Here is a 17398-nt window from a genome sequence, read left to right as displayed (position 1 = left end):
ATAACATGCATTATTTTTCAATAAAATGATGACACTAAGACCACACGAAGTACCCCATTTCCTTAAAATTCTCGCCTAGTTACTTAAGCACAATTTCACAGAGGAAATGCACAAACCAGGTTATGTTTGTGAGAGCCACTGTCTCTTCTGTTGGCCTTTACCAAATCCTCTACAGTGTCAACCAAAGTCATTGATTCAGTAAAGTGACTATTTGATCATTAGTCTTTTCTTAATGGATTCCACAAAGTGGAGCCAGAATGGGACATTCTGTGTACAATGGAAAGGCCTTTGTTAATGCCTTGTCATGGGCTCATCAACCCCTGCAAATACAGCTTCCCTAGATTTGCCTAGCTCTGGTACAGACAGCTTTGCATGCCCTAGCAAGCAGTCTGTGCGAGAACAGCTGTTACTGTGCCATTGAGGTGGCTTCCACAGCCAAATGTGATACAGAATTTCAGACGGCCCTGCTCCACACGGAGCTGAATCCCTCTGCTGGGGCTTGGAAGCATGCAGTTGTGTTTGCTTGCAAATGCTTGAGCTCAAAAGTTTATACTGAGGTAGCAAAGTGTTGGAGGGTTACAGGCAGTAACAGGTGAATATTCATCTCAATGGCAGACCAGAGTTTCCCAATGTGGTGATAAGGATAATCATGTCTTGTTCCACACACAATGTTCCCTCCCTAACAAGGGTTCAGGTCTCAAAAATGTTAGGAAACTGCTGCGTACTCTACCCTCCTTTTAGACATTGACAAGTGTGTCTTCACATGTGAAAGGCTCTCAGAAGATCTGCATTGGTGAATTTAAGAACCCTGTTTACTTTTGACCCCACACTACCCAAACTCATGTGGCCACATCACCTTTGCTGCTGCGGCTATTGTACGCCCTGTCCTGCTTCTTACCAACCAAAGCGATTCAAGCTCCATACACCTACTTTTGAAATCATCAGTACACATGGATGACAGTAATAATGATGGGCCATTCCAAATAAACAGTAAATCATTTCTTCTCTAACCTACCCACAATTATCTAGAGGAATGAGAAGTTTCTAGATAAACAATCACGAGCAATGCTCAAGATTTTAACAAAAAAGTTAAATATGGACTGAATCACAAGAAATGCACAAATTCTTCATGTCAATGACTTTGAGCCCCATCAGTTCTGTTTGGGCCACCACATGGCCAGCTCACCTCACCAGTTGTCTTTCTCCAGGTGTCACGATGTCATCTTTCAAACATTAAATCGTGCTTGCAACTTGCAATACACGTGTTGTTCATGGCTGGGAAGGAGGTCAATTTTGAGATATTACAAATGTGATTCCTTTACATATTTTGTATCCTGAAGGTAGAACCAAGTGAGGAAAAGAAATGCTCTCTTGCCTTCTATCAGCTTTACGCAATACGAGCAGAAGCCTCTCTAAGTCAAAATCGTTTTGTCCTTTCATGTGCAAAACCCAAAGGAGGTTTTCGTTAAACCAGGCACTCTGTAAGTAAACCATGGTCCGTGTATCAGCTCTGTAAGCACTTACAGAGCCCTCTACCCTGATCTGTGACTGGTCATCTAATTCCTTGGGATTAAAAAAAAACCTTAATCTTAAATAATGGTGGACTTTAATCTCCAGAGACACTGCCAAAATTTGGAAGATGTGTACATTATCGGCCTGCCCAAATACACTCTTGTTTTACCATGAGTAGTTTTTCCTCTGATACAATGCAATTCTTTACTATCAGTATATTTACATTGTGTGTTAACTATACTTTTACTTGTTTACAGTTTTTTAAATTTTATTTTATTCTTATCCCAAGCAGAAATATACAAAAAAATAGTATAATAGGTTATTTACATCCCTAATAAATATGAAAATCCACACACCCCCAAAGTCATCTTATGTATTACCAGCAGAAGGCCTAGCACATACCTGGGAAAATCCTCACATGGGAATGTCTTGTCATAAAAATAAGGAAGAGACCGCAGGGGGGAAAGTTAAGATAACTCTCATAACTCTCCTTTACACCAGATACATGCACAAATAGTCAAACAAGAAAAGATTTGTTTACTTTACACTGCTTCCTGAAAGAAGAAAAAAAGAGCTCTTTTTAAAATGCTGTGATCGATGAATTTTATAGTCAAGGACTAGGCAAAGCATCAGGGGAATACATCTCCACTACTGAGTGTCTATGTGATACAATAAATGTGCCAAATGAGAGTTTTACTGAAATATGCACTTTTCATGAAGACACCAGCGTCCCCTGGAACCAAACACGGATGCGGCTAATGCTTTAAATGCGTGGTCTCTGTGTGTTTTTCTTTCTCTCTAATCAAGCCACCTAGTCTCACTTGGTTAAGTTTCAACCACAAGACATCACTGTATGCCTTTTTTTTTTTTTCAAGATAACGCGTCACAACCAGGCGCGAAAGGGGAACTTCCAGTGTCTGTGGCAGCAGCACTTGACAAACAGTCTCACCCAACAGCACGAGCCTGTCTGCCGTCACTATATAAAGCTGCGGGGACGGTGACTAGCGGACATTCACTCTGCGAGTGAGGGCCATGCGAGGAGCAGCCGTCTCCATGCCAAGGTCAGACAAAATGCCAGGACTGCTCGTCTCTGCTACACCCAAGGGACTGAAAGGAACTGACCATTCGCTTCTTGATGATAAAATTCAAAAAAGGAGGCCAAAGACCTTGTAAGTGCCTTCGGTGTCTCACTGGGTGAATTTTGACTGAGATTATCTTTCATGGCAGAGGGAGGGAGAGGAAATGGGAGAACACATGAGCACTTAGGGCACCCAGATGGGAACAATTACCTGTTGGGAGTTCTGCATATTTTCTGTTGCATTTTTAAAAAATTAATTGTGATTGGCAGTAAATTGGGTGGGTGTTTTTCCAGACTTAGTTTGGTTCAATCTTAATATAATGTGTTGCATCTGCTAGTTTTATCATTGCCTTGTGCCTTGGAGGAGTTTATTTCAGGCTGTTCTTAATTTTATTTTATTTTATTTTAATCAATGACATGTATTCTGTGAGGAAATAGGAATACTCACTTTTGTGTCTTTGGCAGCAGAATGGATGTGAAAGCATACCTGAGGTCTATGATCCCGCACCTGGAGTCTGGAATGAAGACGTCCAAGTCCAAGGACATGTACGTACACTAAACACTGAGCTGTCATGATAAACGTGCTCTGAGCATTCCCTCTATTCCGGCAAGCACTTAACACTGTGCATAGTGGACTCACTTATTTTATGTGAGAAGCCTAAGGAGATGAGCACATTAGTGCCAATGTCCATTAAACGCAGACATGTGGGGGCACATATTGGCTACTTATTATACTGTTGGAGCATCTGTCCTTGGATTTTTTCACATTTTATTGGCAGATACTGTCATATAGCAATTCTATAGGAAATGTTATTTCAGCAGGAATTCTAAAGGGAATTTTATTTTCTTATACATTTTAATAAAGTTTACTAGGACTAGAGTCTTAGTTTGTGAAATTATCAGAATGCAGCAGGCATTCTGAGTTCACTTGTGCTTATAAAAAATATACATTTTACTAATTTATACAAATCTCCTCCCCTGCAGACTCTCTCCTGATGAAGTAATGCAGTGGTCTCAATCTCTGGAAAAACTCCTTGCCACGCAAAGTAAGTAGAAATGAACTACTGAAGGTGTCTAGGTTTAGCTCAGCGCACTAGCAGATTGAACAGCTTCACTAAGACACAGGAGTCTGGAGAGCCGTGTGTGTAGAGCTGTATTCCACTTCTGCTGCAGCCACTGACAGTTTCAGCATGTTGTGCCTCACTGTCATGTAATGGCCACTTAGCACTCAACCCTGTCACAGAGAAAGTCGCTTCGACAATGAGACAATGAGATGTTTCCAGGGACGGAGCATTACAGGAGCAAAATTAAAAAGTATGCTGGGGTTCTGAGGTTTAAAGTCTTTCAAAGTAAACCAAACCTCTCCATATGTGAACAGCTGCTCTGAAATTTACCTAAAGGATGCATTTTTGTGAGTAGGAGTCATTCAGTCAGTTCATTGTTTTTTCATTCATACAACACTGACTCACCCATTCAGCCCACTGGCATGTGACAGGCATCTGAGAAGAGCCAAGGACTCAAACACCCACACACAGGGCCCTGAGGGCCGTTGAGACACACAGTATGTAACTGCATTATATGTAACATGACACATGTAACACCACAGATACGACAACAAAGGTTTTTGACACAGAGCCTCACAGTGCATTTCTGATGAGGGACGGTAAAGAACTCTGTCAGCTCCCCTATCCTCCCTGAGGCCCCTGCAATTCTATGGGATCAGGACTTGCCGAGAGTTGCACATGAAAAGTTTGTCTCCAGAGTGTGAGCCTCCTCTCTTCGCCCCACAAGCACCTTAAAGAGACTTGCCACAAAAGTAGTTTACAAACAAATAAGTGACACAGAAACGGCCCTTTTGAAAGTCTTAGTAACACTGGCAAATACAATCAGTATATCATATTCAGCTAATAATACACAGGCCTCACATTTTCTGACTGATAATAAATTGGTTGGAGAAATTATATTTGTTAGTGCTTAACATGGTATTAATGTCCTTTGTCAATGTTTGCTTCCCTAAGATACTCTATAAAAGAAGAGATTGCTTTGTAACCAGTAGGACAGAATTTTCAATTAATGGACAAAAGAAGCAAAGTTCAGTTTGTAGCCACCACTAAGCAGCTAAGGGACTATGAACAATTGCGTCTGGCCCCAGATAACCTGAAAGTGAAGGAATCTCTAAGGCCTTTCCACCTGTACAAACCATGACACAGCTACTTCACAAAGGCCCTTTCTCACCCTTGTACATAGAGAAGGCAATAGTATTTTCTTGCAAATGTCTTCTTCGACGTTACTCATTTATTGGCTCAATTAATATAAGTATCTCACCCCCTCACTCTCTTTTTTTTAGCCGGTCAAGATGTGTTTGGAAGTTTCCTGAAGTCTGAGTTCAGTGAGGAGAATATTGAGTTCTGGCTGGCTTGTGAAGACTATAAAAAAACGAAGTCTGATCTCCTGCACTGCAAAGCAGAGAAAATATACAAAGCATTCGTGCATTCGGACGCTGCTAAGCAAGTGAGTACCACGTTCATGACCACTAGCCCGTGTGCACACATGGCAAGGTGAAGGCCTTTTGGAGTCTCAAGACTGCACGGCCGAATGCGTAGGTGTATTCCCCTAGTTCAGTGCAGTGCCGATCTAACTTTCTGTATCGGTGACAAGACTGAACGAAAAACGGATTGTGCCAAACTAGCTAACGAGCTGGGGCCGCAGTAGAGAGAGTTCTGGCTTGCAGGTCAGAACTGCATACCAGGAAGTCCTTCATGAGCTAGCTTGTCTTACATGAGGACTTAAAAAAAAAAAAAAAAGAAAGAAAGATGAGTGTAATACATATGAGACAGCAGCACAAATATTTCCAGTTAGGAGTAGTGTCCACCTTCCCATTCAATATTTTTGGTGCAAGCAAATAGAGGGGAACAAAGCACCCCCTCCTCCTATGAATCTTAAATGTCCACATCGCTTTTTATCGATGTGCATGTCGCCTTGCCCGGGTATTTACATTTTTCACGGCTGCCTCTTTTGCATAGCCTGACTATATCATGGGCTACCTTGGCACAAAGGCTTTCTTGCAACATCTTTTTTTAACTCCTCCACACTTAGCAAAGGTCTGGTTTAGAATAGGCATTCAAGAGAGAACCGATTTAAGTGAGGTCTTAAAGGCACTATCTTGAAGTGCTTCAAAAAAAACAACAACATAGTAATGTCAAAATATGCAGTAAGTCGGAAGTGTATATTAACTAACAAGGATTTCCTTTTCAGATCAATATTGACTTTCGCACTCGAGAATCTACAGCCAAGAAGATTAAAGCTCCAACCCTCACGTGTTTTGATGAAGCCCAAAAAATTGTGTATACTCTTATGGAAAAGGATTCCTATCCCAGATTCCTCAAATCAAATATATATTTAAATCTTCTGAATGACCTTCAGACCAACAGTCTAAAGTGACCATTTCCTGGTGGGAGGGAATTACAGATGCCATCAAGTACAGAAGGAGAGCTCCCGGATGGCTCCCTGGGCGAGCAACTTGGCCTTTCTGGGTGACTAGACCGGCCCAGGGAAAGAACAAAGGACTCACAGTGGATTAACATGGAAGTTATCCAGGCACAGGGCTGAAGAAACTCGAGGTGAAAGTTGGGAGATGGAGGAAGGAAGGAGAACCTCTGGCACTGCTCTAAAATACAGTGCACCTAGGAACTGGAAAGCCCATCAGAACTGATGAGGCCTGGGCACGCGGACACTGTGCGCAGAGGTTTGGAACTGATTCAGACATCCTATAAGCTTCGAGGCCCACTGATGTGTATGCTGCATATTATTATATAGAGATTGTCTTAAGCTGCTGAAAGCTCTTAAACTTGGATGACTATTTGACAAGTATTTTTTTTCGAAACTGCCATTGCTATTATTGACACAAAGTGTTCTTGGTGGTGTTTCATTTGTTTGATTGCTTTGGTTTGAAAAAGATGAAGAAAAGAACAATGTATTTAATTAACTTAAGCTACTGCTCTTAAAACTGGGAAGTCAGACTATATCTGTAAATTAAATTATCAAGTTTAATTGATAATTTAAATACAAGTTTAAATACAAGCCAATAACAAATACAAGTTTTTGTATAGAAATATATAGAAACAGTTTCTGTTTAATTTTCCTTGCTATATTTTTAAACTGGCATTTACTCCTTCGATTTAACAAAAATTCAAGCAAGAGTCTTCTACTTTCTATCATTTCTTCAACATCTAAAACTATCATCAGGTTCATTTTTCGGAAATGAGACAACTCAAATGGTCCCTGAAAATGTGTGTGATCACAATTAGGAGTGTGATACATTTCATTGGGTCAGTTTACCTGGGTATAACCTAAAGAGCTTACTTATTATGTGTTCAGGAAAAATAAAATTTATGGGCATATTAAACTACTACGAGAACAAACTGCTAACATATTTTAATATGCACATAACTATTTTAAACTTGCCATTAAACATTAGTCATTAAAAAACTAAAATAAAGCTATCATCCGTTTAATCCTATATTTCATGTGTTGTGTATATGTATTAGAATTCATTAGTATTGTCTTTTGTCTTTGCTAGTAGAATGCATAAAATCAAACAAATATGCTCTCATATAATCAGGCTTCAAAGTGATGAGAAGTTGAAACCTTTAAAAAAGAAACAAAAAGTTATTTCAAGAAATAACCTAATTAACAACAGATATTTTACAGTGGTTGAAACCACCATGAAGTTATAAAACCCAGATGTATTTTCTCATATAAAGTTCATAGTGATCTGTGAAAGCTGAGACTGGGGAAGATTGAATCCCTGCTTCCCAAATTTAGCTAACTTTCAAAATTACCTAGAATGTTAACAGAACAGAATCCCCTTGCAGGGCCCCATCCCAGAATGAATGAGCCAGAGTCTTCCAGGGATGGGGGGGTAATATCTGCATTTGAAAGGAAAACCCCGGGTGATTCTGAAGATGACAGGGATGGGCTGCACACAATAAGTCTGGGACAGACAATCTGTACTCCTTCCACAACGTAACACTGCCCCCCACTGACAAGAAGCAGTTCCTAAATCACTCAGATCGGCAACAGTCCTAGGGCCACCTAAGTGGAAGAACTGGGGGGTCACCTACAGAGAGCAGAAAAATAATCATGATGATGCATAACCCAGAGGGCCCGAGAGCAAGGGCTGAGTCATCAGCCACCCACACACCACATGGAATGCTCTGGGTGCCCTCGATACAGCCTAGTTCCGTTGGCAGGCATACAGCAAGGGAAGGGGGCAGTGTGTAGGCCCTATTTAAGCAATGTTGTTCTTGAGTTTCCATGGGACAGAATTCTAGCTAGCTCCACCTTCAGCTTTACCCCAAGGCTTAGCAGGTCGTATTGTAACAGAAGCTTAGGGAAGGAGTCCAGTCTTTTCATCATAATTGTCGTCATCGTCAGATACTGCCCTCCCCCACTCATGCCATCCAAACCCCTCTTCTACAGTCAGTGTGGGCAGCTGACACACCACTTCCTTCTTTGCCTATTACCAACCCCCAACAGAGGCTGTCATGGCTTGGAAACTCTTAGGAGCTGTTTTCCTTCTTTCCAGCCTCTTCTCTTCCATCCCTCACCTTCTCAATCACATGTCATTTCCCATGATATACAAATTTCTCTTTCTGGAACCTGAAATGCTCCCAGTGAGACCTTCGTGGTACAAGTCCCATCACTCCCTCTGGGTGTCCTTCCGACCTTGACGTCACACTGGATTAATTACTTTTTCTTGAACGAGTCCTGGTCTTCACTATTTCCAGGCCTTCGGTTAATCGCTACCTAAAATTCTTTTCCCCACCTCTTTCCAGTTTCCAAAGTCCAATTATTCAAGACCCGGGGCGAGTAACTCTTCCACAAAGGCTTTCTAACCCCGGGCACCACGTGTAGTCATTGTCGACGTCCACTGCTGGTGAGCTGAGCCCACGCAAACACAAGGCACCCCGCTCCTATTTCTGGTACCACTGTTGCATTACACAGTCCAGGCCCTCCGGACAACATAACGTGAGAAGTCCAGCACTCACACTGGTCATAGAGTGAACGTTCTGGTCTTTGACTTAATAAGATGCCATGTTAAAGAGCCTCCAATTTTTGGACAAATGATCAAAACAAACACTTAAGACACCTCTTCATTTCCAAACAGAAAAAAGTCATCCTAGCTACATAGATTCAAGATACTACACAATAATACTTCAAAAGATCATTTTCTTTTCATTGGCATTGTTTGTTATGGTGCAACTATTTTTGTAAGAAATGTGGTTAGCTCTTGGGACATCTGCTGTTTAAAGAAATCTGATCCAACTGCTCCAGCGGAATTCTCAGTTCACGGGCTGTGTTCTGCTGCCATGCCAAAGCACTGGCCATTGATGATATGTATGATCGAAAACTCATTTATTAGAAAAAATAAAAACCATTTTACTTTTCTCAGACTTGCTTTACATTAGTTCTGATATGTGCATCAAAGAAAACCAGGACTCTAAGAAGGCAAAAATAAGGGTAGTGATATACCCCATGATGTCGAATAAAAAGTATGCATAAACACACTCAGCCACAAGGAATAAACTAAAGTTAACATTTCTTTCTTTCTGTGTGAAAACACAGGCTATATTATATCAGTAGGAATCCTTGAGGGTTTATTACTGAATATAAGAAATTCTGAAATATATAAAGGAAGAAATAAACAGTGATCTAAACTACCACAAATATAAATAATTACACTCAGAGATGTAGACTCAAGACAAGCATAAAACCATCTCTAGAAAACAAAAAACACCCATCTGCCACAGAAACAGTTCCATCCTCTCTGTTGAAACCAGTATCTTAAAAGCTAAAAATGCATCATCCTAATGGCAAAGCTGTGTGTCTCACTCCATGACAGACCTAAATGAAACTTTCCAACAAAGAAGTCTGTGGCAAAATGCACAGTCTTCTGTGGATCGGTCTGTACCCCTTTCCAAGACAGGAGACTAATCTGAAGTCCGGGATTCAGCCCAGGAGAGAGGCACCTTGGCTGTGGGACAGACACTTAAGCCACCACAGGGATCTGTGACACCTGACACCCACCTGACACCCACCTGACACCCACCTGACACCTGACAACAGACGACTGGGATGAATGCATGGGTCGGTGGGAAAGGAATTCCCGGTCCTTCTATGGAAGGAGGGGCCATTCAGTTGACAGTGGTTGGTCTATGTGACCAGTGGAATGTTCTAGAATGTTCTAGTGTTCATTCCTTGTCCTCAGACAATAAAAGAGAACTGGAGACCTGAAGTTAGCCAGTCACTCCCACTCCCTTGACACATTCTCTATCTCAAACATTCTTTACTCCACAAAATAGGTCAAGTTATTTTTATCTTTTATTTCTCAATAGAGAAAAAAAACAGGAATAATACCATGGGCTTCAATATTCTCCTACTTTCCTCAAAATCTCTGTTGCCATTCTAGTCAAATTAGAATTTTAGAGAAAATTCCAATCAAGTCGAGTGAAAAATGCGGTGGGTATGGTTTCAATGGATACAACCAACCGCTTTCCACTAGTCCTTTTATACTCTGTCTTGAAACCCTGCATTTGAATTAGCTATAAAATCCAATTGCATCCATAGTCTAGTGCTTTTTTTCTTAAATGTGCCAGTTAATTCTGTATTTACAAATGACCTATTATGATCAAGTCATAGGTAGAACATGTTTTCCTATCAATAAGTGCATAAGATACTGTCAGATTTTTGATATAGTTTTGACTAGAATGATTTCATTCATACCATCTATGGCTGTAAAGTGCCACTGTAGAGGGGGGGAGCTCAGAGGCTTTTTACTTCATCTACACAAATCTAGGCTCAACCATATACTCCCAGAAAAATGTCTAGACTATTGTTCCCTTAACACATTCACCAACAATGACACCCGCTATGTGCCACAAGCCATGTCAGGTGCTAAAGAGACACATGAATAAAATAGCCCTCAATTCCCAGAACACTCACAGTGATCTCAGAAAGAAAGGAGCAAATAGAACGACTATAAATTCTACCAAGCATTCTAAGAGAAGTGCAGGGACAGATAAGATTGTCTAACAGGTGACCTCCCACGCAGCTCTCCCCGGGTCTCTGGTGAAAAGCCAATGGGACTGATGGCCCTTCTTCCCTGTAAATGGGAGAGGTTGTGTGGTACCCACTTTCCAAATGCGTCCAGTGCTGGGCACCTTGTACAGTCTCTCTGGGCATTGAGTCACAGCACCTTACCTCCTGATAGCAGGTTCCCTGGGTCTCCATCACCACAGACTCAGGGGGGTGCTCTCCGCTCCCTTCCCAAGTTCCTAGTAAGCAGGAAGCCATGAGGGAAACTACCTTGGCCTCCTCCTCTTCCTGCTCCCATGGCGGTCGTGGGGTCCATGCCAGCCCACATGCCACCGCTGGGAATTCGGAGCTCTGAGAGCACAGAGGAAAACATAGTAATTCCCTCCTGGGGGGCGGCGGGATATGGCTTCAAAGACATGAAAGTGGCACAATAAAATGTGCATTGAATTCAAAGTAACCCAAGTGACGTTTTGCATTACTGTGTCACTAGACTAATTGCAAGCTCTGTAACTCACAAATAAATATAAATTCCGGCATGACTGGGCTCGAAGGAAAGAAAGGCTGGAAGAAGTCTGTCCTACTAATTCCAATAATGATTTCCTTATCCATTTCAGGGGCTGTGAGGGAGACAGCCTAGCACTCACCGACCTCGGGCCTCTCCCTAGATGCAGGGGGCCTGCATTCCTCAGCCCCTCTCCAAGGAGGGGCAGACACAGACCCTGCTATGAATATTTCTCTGCAGTCAGCACTGACAGGGATTTCCTTCTCCTCAGCCCCTTTCCTTGAACTCTGTATTTTACCCAGAAGTATTAGAGCCACGGCACTGAGTATGTTCAGCAAGCCTCAGGGATAGGCCCCGTCCCAGAGCTGACGATAGACACTGACCGTACACTGCCCAAAGCAAAGGATGCTGACATGGCAACGCCACAGGAAGAACTCGTTACCATACTCAGGAGAGTCCTGCAACCCAAACTGGCCTTGTGTGAGTGGAAAGTAAAAGCAGCTGAGATCTGGGGATCATGTGTTACAGTAACTAGGGAGTTCTAGCCTGATGAATGCAAAAGATACTGACATTTATTTCAGTTTCCTTGAAAAAAGAAGCAGTTCCTTATTTCATCTCTGAAGACACATATGGAGCCAGCCTGGAAAGGACTGGGGCAACTTCTTCGTCACAGCATCATGTTCTTTCGTTCCCACACTAGGCCAAGGTTATCTCCCTGACCCTGTGATGTTCTTCCAGATAGAGCTGCCTGGAAAAGAGGATGTAAGCTATGGATGAGAACAATATGTGAACAGCTTATTTCAGATGTAACCTACCAAAAGAAAATGCCAAAAACAACACAGAAAAGGGAGGTAAGGGCTGGGAAGCAGGAAAAGAAAATGTGATGGAAAATTCTGCAACTGATAAAAACCCAAAGTGAAAACAAGTCAGCCACGCATTTTCCACTCAGTCGCCTAGACTCCGCTCAGGCCTGCAGACCACACTGCTATAAATCCTTTGAGGTTTGAACCGGCCAAGCGTGAAGGAAATGTCAGGACTGCAAACAAACACAGCGCGGGGCTCTGGGAAGCAGGTCTGAGGCTAAGGTGGGATTGGGACCAGAAGTGTGAATTCAGTGCACACCAGGGAAACTAGAGGGCTGAACTTGCTGGGGCCAAAGACCTACTTGTGAAATAATTCATCCTGAAAGAAGAGGGGTCTGTCATGTGCAAGCTGGCCTAAAAACAGCAGCAGAGAGCTGGACGGACAGGCTACTTTATGTACCGCAGGTGCCTGACACTCTTCCTGCCCTTGACGTGGGTCTGAAAGAGAGAGCAATAAAAGAGTGATGAAGCCTAAATGCACAAACTGCCTGAACGTTCTGTGAACCTTCGAGGACACGCAGGGACAGTGGATTGCTCAAGATGGTGACTCACCCTCGGGGCACCAACAAGCCAGGGCACACTGAGCTGCAAGCAGACCACTGGGCACCCGGAAGCCAGGACAGGGGACTTCTGTCAATGTCCCCACCCCCGGCGGCCAACATTCATAGCAGCCTCGTACTTCCAAGAAGCGTGATGGTCTTGAATGGGGCTCTTGAAGCAAAATAATGTCTTCCTTCCCCATGCAGGTTGTGAGCATTTGAGAAATGAAGAAATTGAAGTAGAGGCCAAGATATTACTTATACAGCAAGGTCAGAGAACAGAACATGGGGAGAGAGTGAAATGGGCTGGCTGATTCACCCCAGAAATAGCCTGCAGTCACTAACAGCCAGTGCAGGGTCCACAGTCCTGGCCTTCTTACTCCATTCAAGTGGACCACCTATGAAGGGTCATTGCACCTCCAAGACTCCCGCTAAACTCATCAGAGACCCTGGTGCAACACCTGGTATCTGTTTAAGATTTGCACTCCATCCTCTTTCAAAGATGAAATTGTATCTGGTTATAAAATTAGCATATTATATAATAGAGTACGCTGCAGTAAAACAAGGTAAAACACTCACAGGGAACACCTGTTCACTGCTTACAACAGGTATTTGCCAAAGCTATGGTGCACACAGGGTCCTGGGTCAGGTGACCTGCCAGACGTGTGCTCTGCCTTCATCTGGTCACCATTCAATCTATTTACAGTGCGGTGTGTGCAGATAAGGTGGGAAAACAAGACTTCTCCCAGTAGTCAAGACTTGAACAGGCATCACTTCCCTGACGCCAGGTAGCACTGTGAGATACAGCTGTAGCCCCTCCTTTTTGATACATGGTAAGCCAAGGTTCAGCAAGGAAAACAACTCCCTCACCGAGTGGCAGCATTACCCTCTACTTAAAACACAATTGCTCTTTCACAGCGTCGGGAGACATACGTTAGTTTGGAAGGTACTATCACCCACACAGATGAGACATTTTCTCCATCATCATCAAAAAGCCTCTAAGGGATATCCATTTTATATTATTTCACCATCTGGGAAATCTTCTTTCTCTTGCTTCGCATCCTGTATTTTTTTTTTAATATCTGTAAATGTTCAATGTCTCTGGGGGACACTGGATGTTATCTGTTAAAGGAATCTTTTGAGCTTCCCAGACTAGAATAACAACTTGGTTGTTTGCTGACTCACCCTGTAGGTATTTCCATTATTACGAAACTGCTGCCCCACAGGAGGGTGCTCACCAAGTAATAATCAACTGTACAAATAAAGAACCAGAATTCCATTTTCAAAAGACTGGATGCTTACGTTAGGCTTTTGACAAAGACCCCTGCAGTGGCAGATGAATCATTAAATGGAGAAGACTTCCTTGACTTCCCAAGAGAAGGAAAAAGAATGGAAAGAAGGAGTAAAGAAGAGGGACAAGGAGAGAACTGCTTGTTTTGGCGCTGGGCTAAGGCAAAATCAAACTGATGCTGATCTGAGGGGTTTGGGGGTAACTTTTCACTCTGCTTGCTGCCCCAGAACCACCATTCCTTCCAAACCCAGCTCATATCTTTTCTTCCAACATAGCCCTCTTGGACAATCAAAACTGCACTTAATCCACCACCTTCTGAGTCCCTCTGAGACTTTCTCTCCCGGTCCTGCCCTAGGCCATGAACTCTGCAGGGACTTTTCTTGTGTCCCCTCTGTCATTAATTTAAGCTGATATTTTTTTTGAGTTTCTATCTCCTATGAGACACATCCATGTGTTGATGTTTAGAAATCTCCTCCACATGTAGCACAAGGTTTTCAATACCAATTGCTTACAAATATATTTTACTTTGACAATGTTCCTCCACACTCCGTCACACTTCGTGCCGTCTAGACGGGCACCACCAGACGGGCACCCACCCAGCTTTAGATATGCAGACAATGACAATGGCCCAGAGGAGGGCAGAGCTACCCTTCAAGCCGGGGTCCCTGGGTGACTTTGGGCAGTGGGGGGTGTCCACCCGCCCTATTACTTGAGGGAGATGCCCCACCATTGCCCTTGGAGTATCCTTGTTATAGCCTTCCCCCAGCTAGCACAGCACTGCATTTGTTGTTGTTATCGATTCATTTCAGGTGAACAACATTTAATTCCTCGGCCCTCGGGTCTGGTTGGGCTGGGCATGGGGTGGCCGAAGTCCCAGAACTGGCCTATCACCATTGACAATGGATGTCATCAAGCATTTACCACAGCGACATGGACAAATTTTATCTTTTTAAAATATCTTGTGTCATGATGTGAAAAGATAAGGAACTTTTAGAAACTTAAAGAGTTTCTAAACATGTCCCCAAAAGTCTTAAGCTTCTTCTTTAAAATGAGTGTTTCCACTTTTGCACTTCATATCCCTACATCATCCACCATCTTCAGTGACGTACATGTGGCCTCAGGCCAGACAATGCACATCCACACAAACAAAAATACGAGCTGGAAGCTATTTTCCCCCTTCAAATGGCCTCTTCATCCATCCTTTGATTTCCCCCCCGATTCTGCAGGAGCCAAATGCAGGGTTCCACTTTGCCTAAAACTGGAAACTGAAAGACCCCACAACACTCACTCCCCTTTCAGACAGGCTCCCTGGAAACCTCACAAGCAGGCGGACTCTGTGACTCCTCCTGTGGTCAGAATTCAGGCCCTTCCTTCCCCACTTCCTGCTTCTGATGCTTCAGTGCCTGTCTCTGTGACCACACTTTCTGTTTCTCTCCCTGGGTATCAGGTCATCAGGTTCCTGACGTAGGATGGGGCTGAGTGGTCACTGGGCTGTCTTCCAAACACGGACCACCACCCCCAGCCCTGAACTGGATTACTCTCTTTTCCAGTGATCAGAGCAAACTCATATCCCAGCCTCTATAACACAAGCATCACAGAAAAAAAATCCCAAATAAAGCAGTTCAAAATCATTACAGGAAAATGTGTGTAAAAAACCTTATTCATGTGCATCCCCCCAGCAGAATCCTTGCTTTTGGTTGTATTGTAAATGGAGTGTCATTGTCGAAATGATAGCCTAGGCTCCAAACCTGGAGAGTATCTACAGAAATCTCTGTGGGCCCCTGACCAGGCAGAGAGAGCATCACTCATTCAACGAGGACCCATTAAATGCCCACTCCACCCCACTGGGAGGAAGCCACACAGGGGAAAAGCTTTCTGTCTAGCTAAGTGCTCCCTCATCTGCTCTGCGGGAGGGAAACAAAGCCCCACACTGGGAGCCTGCTGTCTGCAATCACAAAATGCCAGGTCTGGCACTAACGTATCTGTCCCATTTGGAGATTACGAAGCCCCAGTGCAAAAAGAGTAAGGGTTTATCCATGGAAACCCAAGTAATAAGGTCACAGAGTCAAAAATCCACAAGTAGATACAAAAGTGGGGTCAACCTCAGACCTGAGAGTTTTATAAACCGCTGTGCTGTCTCCCTGACAGACACTGGGACATACTTGGTGTACAGTTAAGTTGGTAATGTTTCAGCAATACGTCAGCAACACTGTCCCAGTAATGCTTCAGTAAAATACCACCCCAGTAATGCTTCAGTAACACACCACCCCAGTAATGCTTCAGTAACACACCGCCCCAGTAATGCTTCAGTGATACACCGCCCCATTAATGCTTCAGTGATACACCACCCCAGTAATGCTTCAGTGATACACCGCCCCGTTAATGCTTCAGTAATACAATGCTGCAGGCTGCTCTCATTTCCATTAAATGCATTAGAGCAGAACAATTTACCATGTACAGAACTATAAATAAGTTGTAGATCTACAGCTTACACAGCTTCCCAAGGTAGAGCAGAAAGTGCCAAAAACACTTTATGAATATTTGGTCAAATAATGAGTTAAAGAGCTTCTACTGTGTGTCCAGCCAATGGCTCTTCTGCACACCAGCACCAGGTGCCTTGCTTTATCCTGACTCCACACAACAGCCACGCACAGCTGTGGATGGGCCGACCACCTACACACTCCCCACCACCTCATACTCTGTCAGTGTGGACGGGCAGGTATGACCCTCATTGCTGGCACAGGGCCAAAGGTGCTCGCTGCTGTGGAGGAAAGTGCTGCCAGGAATTTGAGTGTGTTGCAATGGACCAAATCGAGTGAGGAAAGGTCTTTTCCCTTAAAATGACCTGTGTCACCCACACACTCAGTGAAAACCTGCCCAGACCCTCTTTTGCAGTCTCTGTCCACCCAAAACACAGGCTTGGCACAGCGCTGACAGCAGCCCGTGGTCTAATTTATTTGACTGATAGTCATTGGACAGTAATGCCATCGATGGCAAAATGTCTTACTGATTTTTGCACCTGAGTTCCCTATTGTCTCCGATAAATAAGCATGTTTGTTAAGTGAATCTATCAATAAGCTTAAACAACAGTGTTTGCTATTATATTTTGCGTAGCAGATCTAGGGGTTAGGAAGAAAAACACTACACAGTCCCAATGGACAGCTGAAAGAGGAGAAAAGGAAAGACTTTTCCCTTTGGTTCAAGAAATTTCTCCTTTGTTCCACAGAACGGGAAATAGTGCCCTTTTACCTGCATAGCATATGTTTTTCTCGGTGAAAGCCGTATTTACAGTTGAATTACTTTTATCATGTATAATACATGTGTGCCCTTCTCACTAGGCAGTTTTCATGTTCAATACCTCATTGTTCTTTTTGAGAATTACAGTACATCTGACAGAGTCGGCATTTCTCTCGGAGGACACTGGCATCGAAGGGTCTCGGTGTCAGAAGGAACAGGGAGAGGAAGGATGTTCTATGGAAGAAAGGGGAGAAAGTCGCTGTAACAGCCTTCGGAGGA

The 17398-nt window shown here is 43.4% G+C and overlaps 1 protein-coding gene across 2 annotated transcripts; it reads left to right on the top strand.

The window, feature by feature from the left end:
• Nucleotides 1-2513: 2513 nt before the first annotated feature.
• RGS1 (regulator of G protein signaling 1) lies at nt 2514-7111 on the top strand. Of its 2 annotated transcripts, none has more exons than XM_045184516.3 (5): nt 2514-2681; nt 3059-3136; nt 3575-3636; nt 4938-5101; nt 5846-7111. In XM_045184516.3, exons 1-5 carry the CDS (start codon nt 2545-2547, stop codon nt 6029-6031), a joined length of 627 nt encoding a protein of 208 aa, XP_045040451.2. In that variant the 5' UTR covers nt 2514-2544; the 3' UTR covers nt 6032-7111. The 2 variants fall into 2 exon arrangements, with proteins under 2 accessions (XP_045040451.2, XP_024431869.2); XM_024576101.4 differs by having other exon boundaries at nt 3056-3136.
• Nucleotides 7112-17398: the final 10287 nt, after the last annotated feature.

The sequence above is a fragment of the Desmodus rotundus genome, chromosome 10 (assembly GCF_022682495.2).
Source record: "Desmodus rotundus isolate HL8 chromosome 10, HLdesRot8A.1, whole genome shotgun sequence".
NCBI classification, from domain to species: Eukaryota; Metazoa; Chordata; class Mammalia; order Chiroptera; family Phyllostomidae; genus Desmodus; species Desmodus rotundus.
Note: the sequence above shows the minus strand (reverse complement) of the source record. Positions and strands in the feature narration are given on the sequence as shown.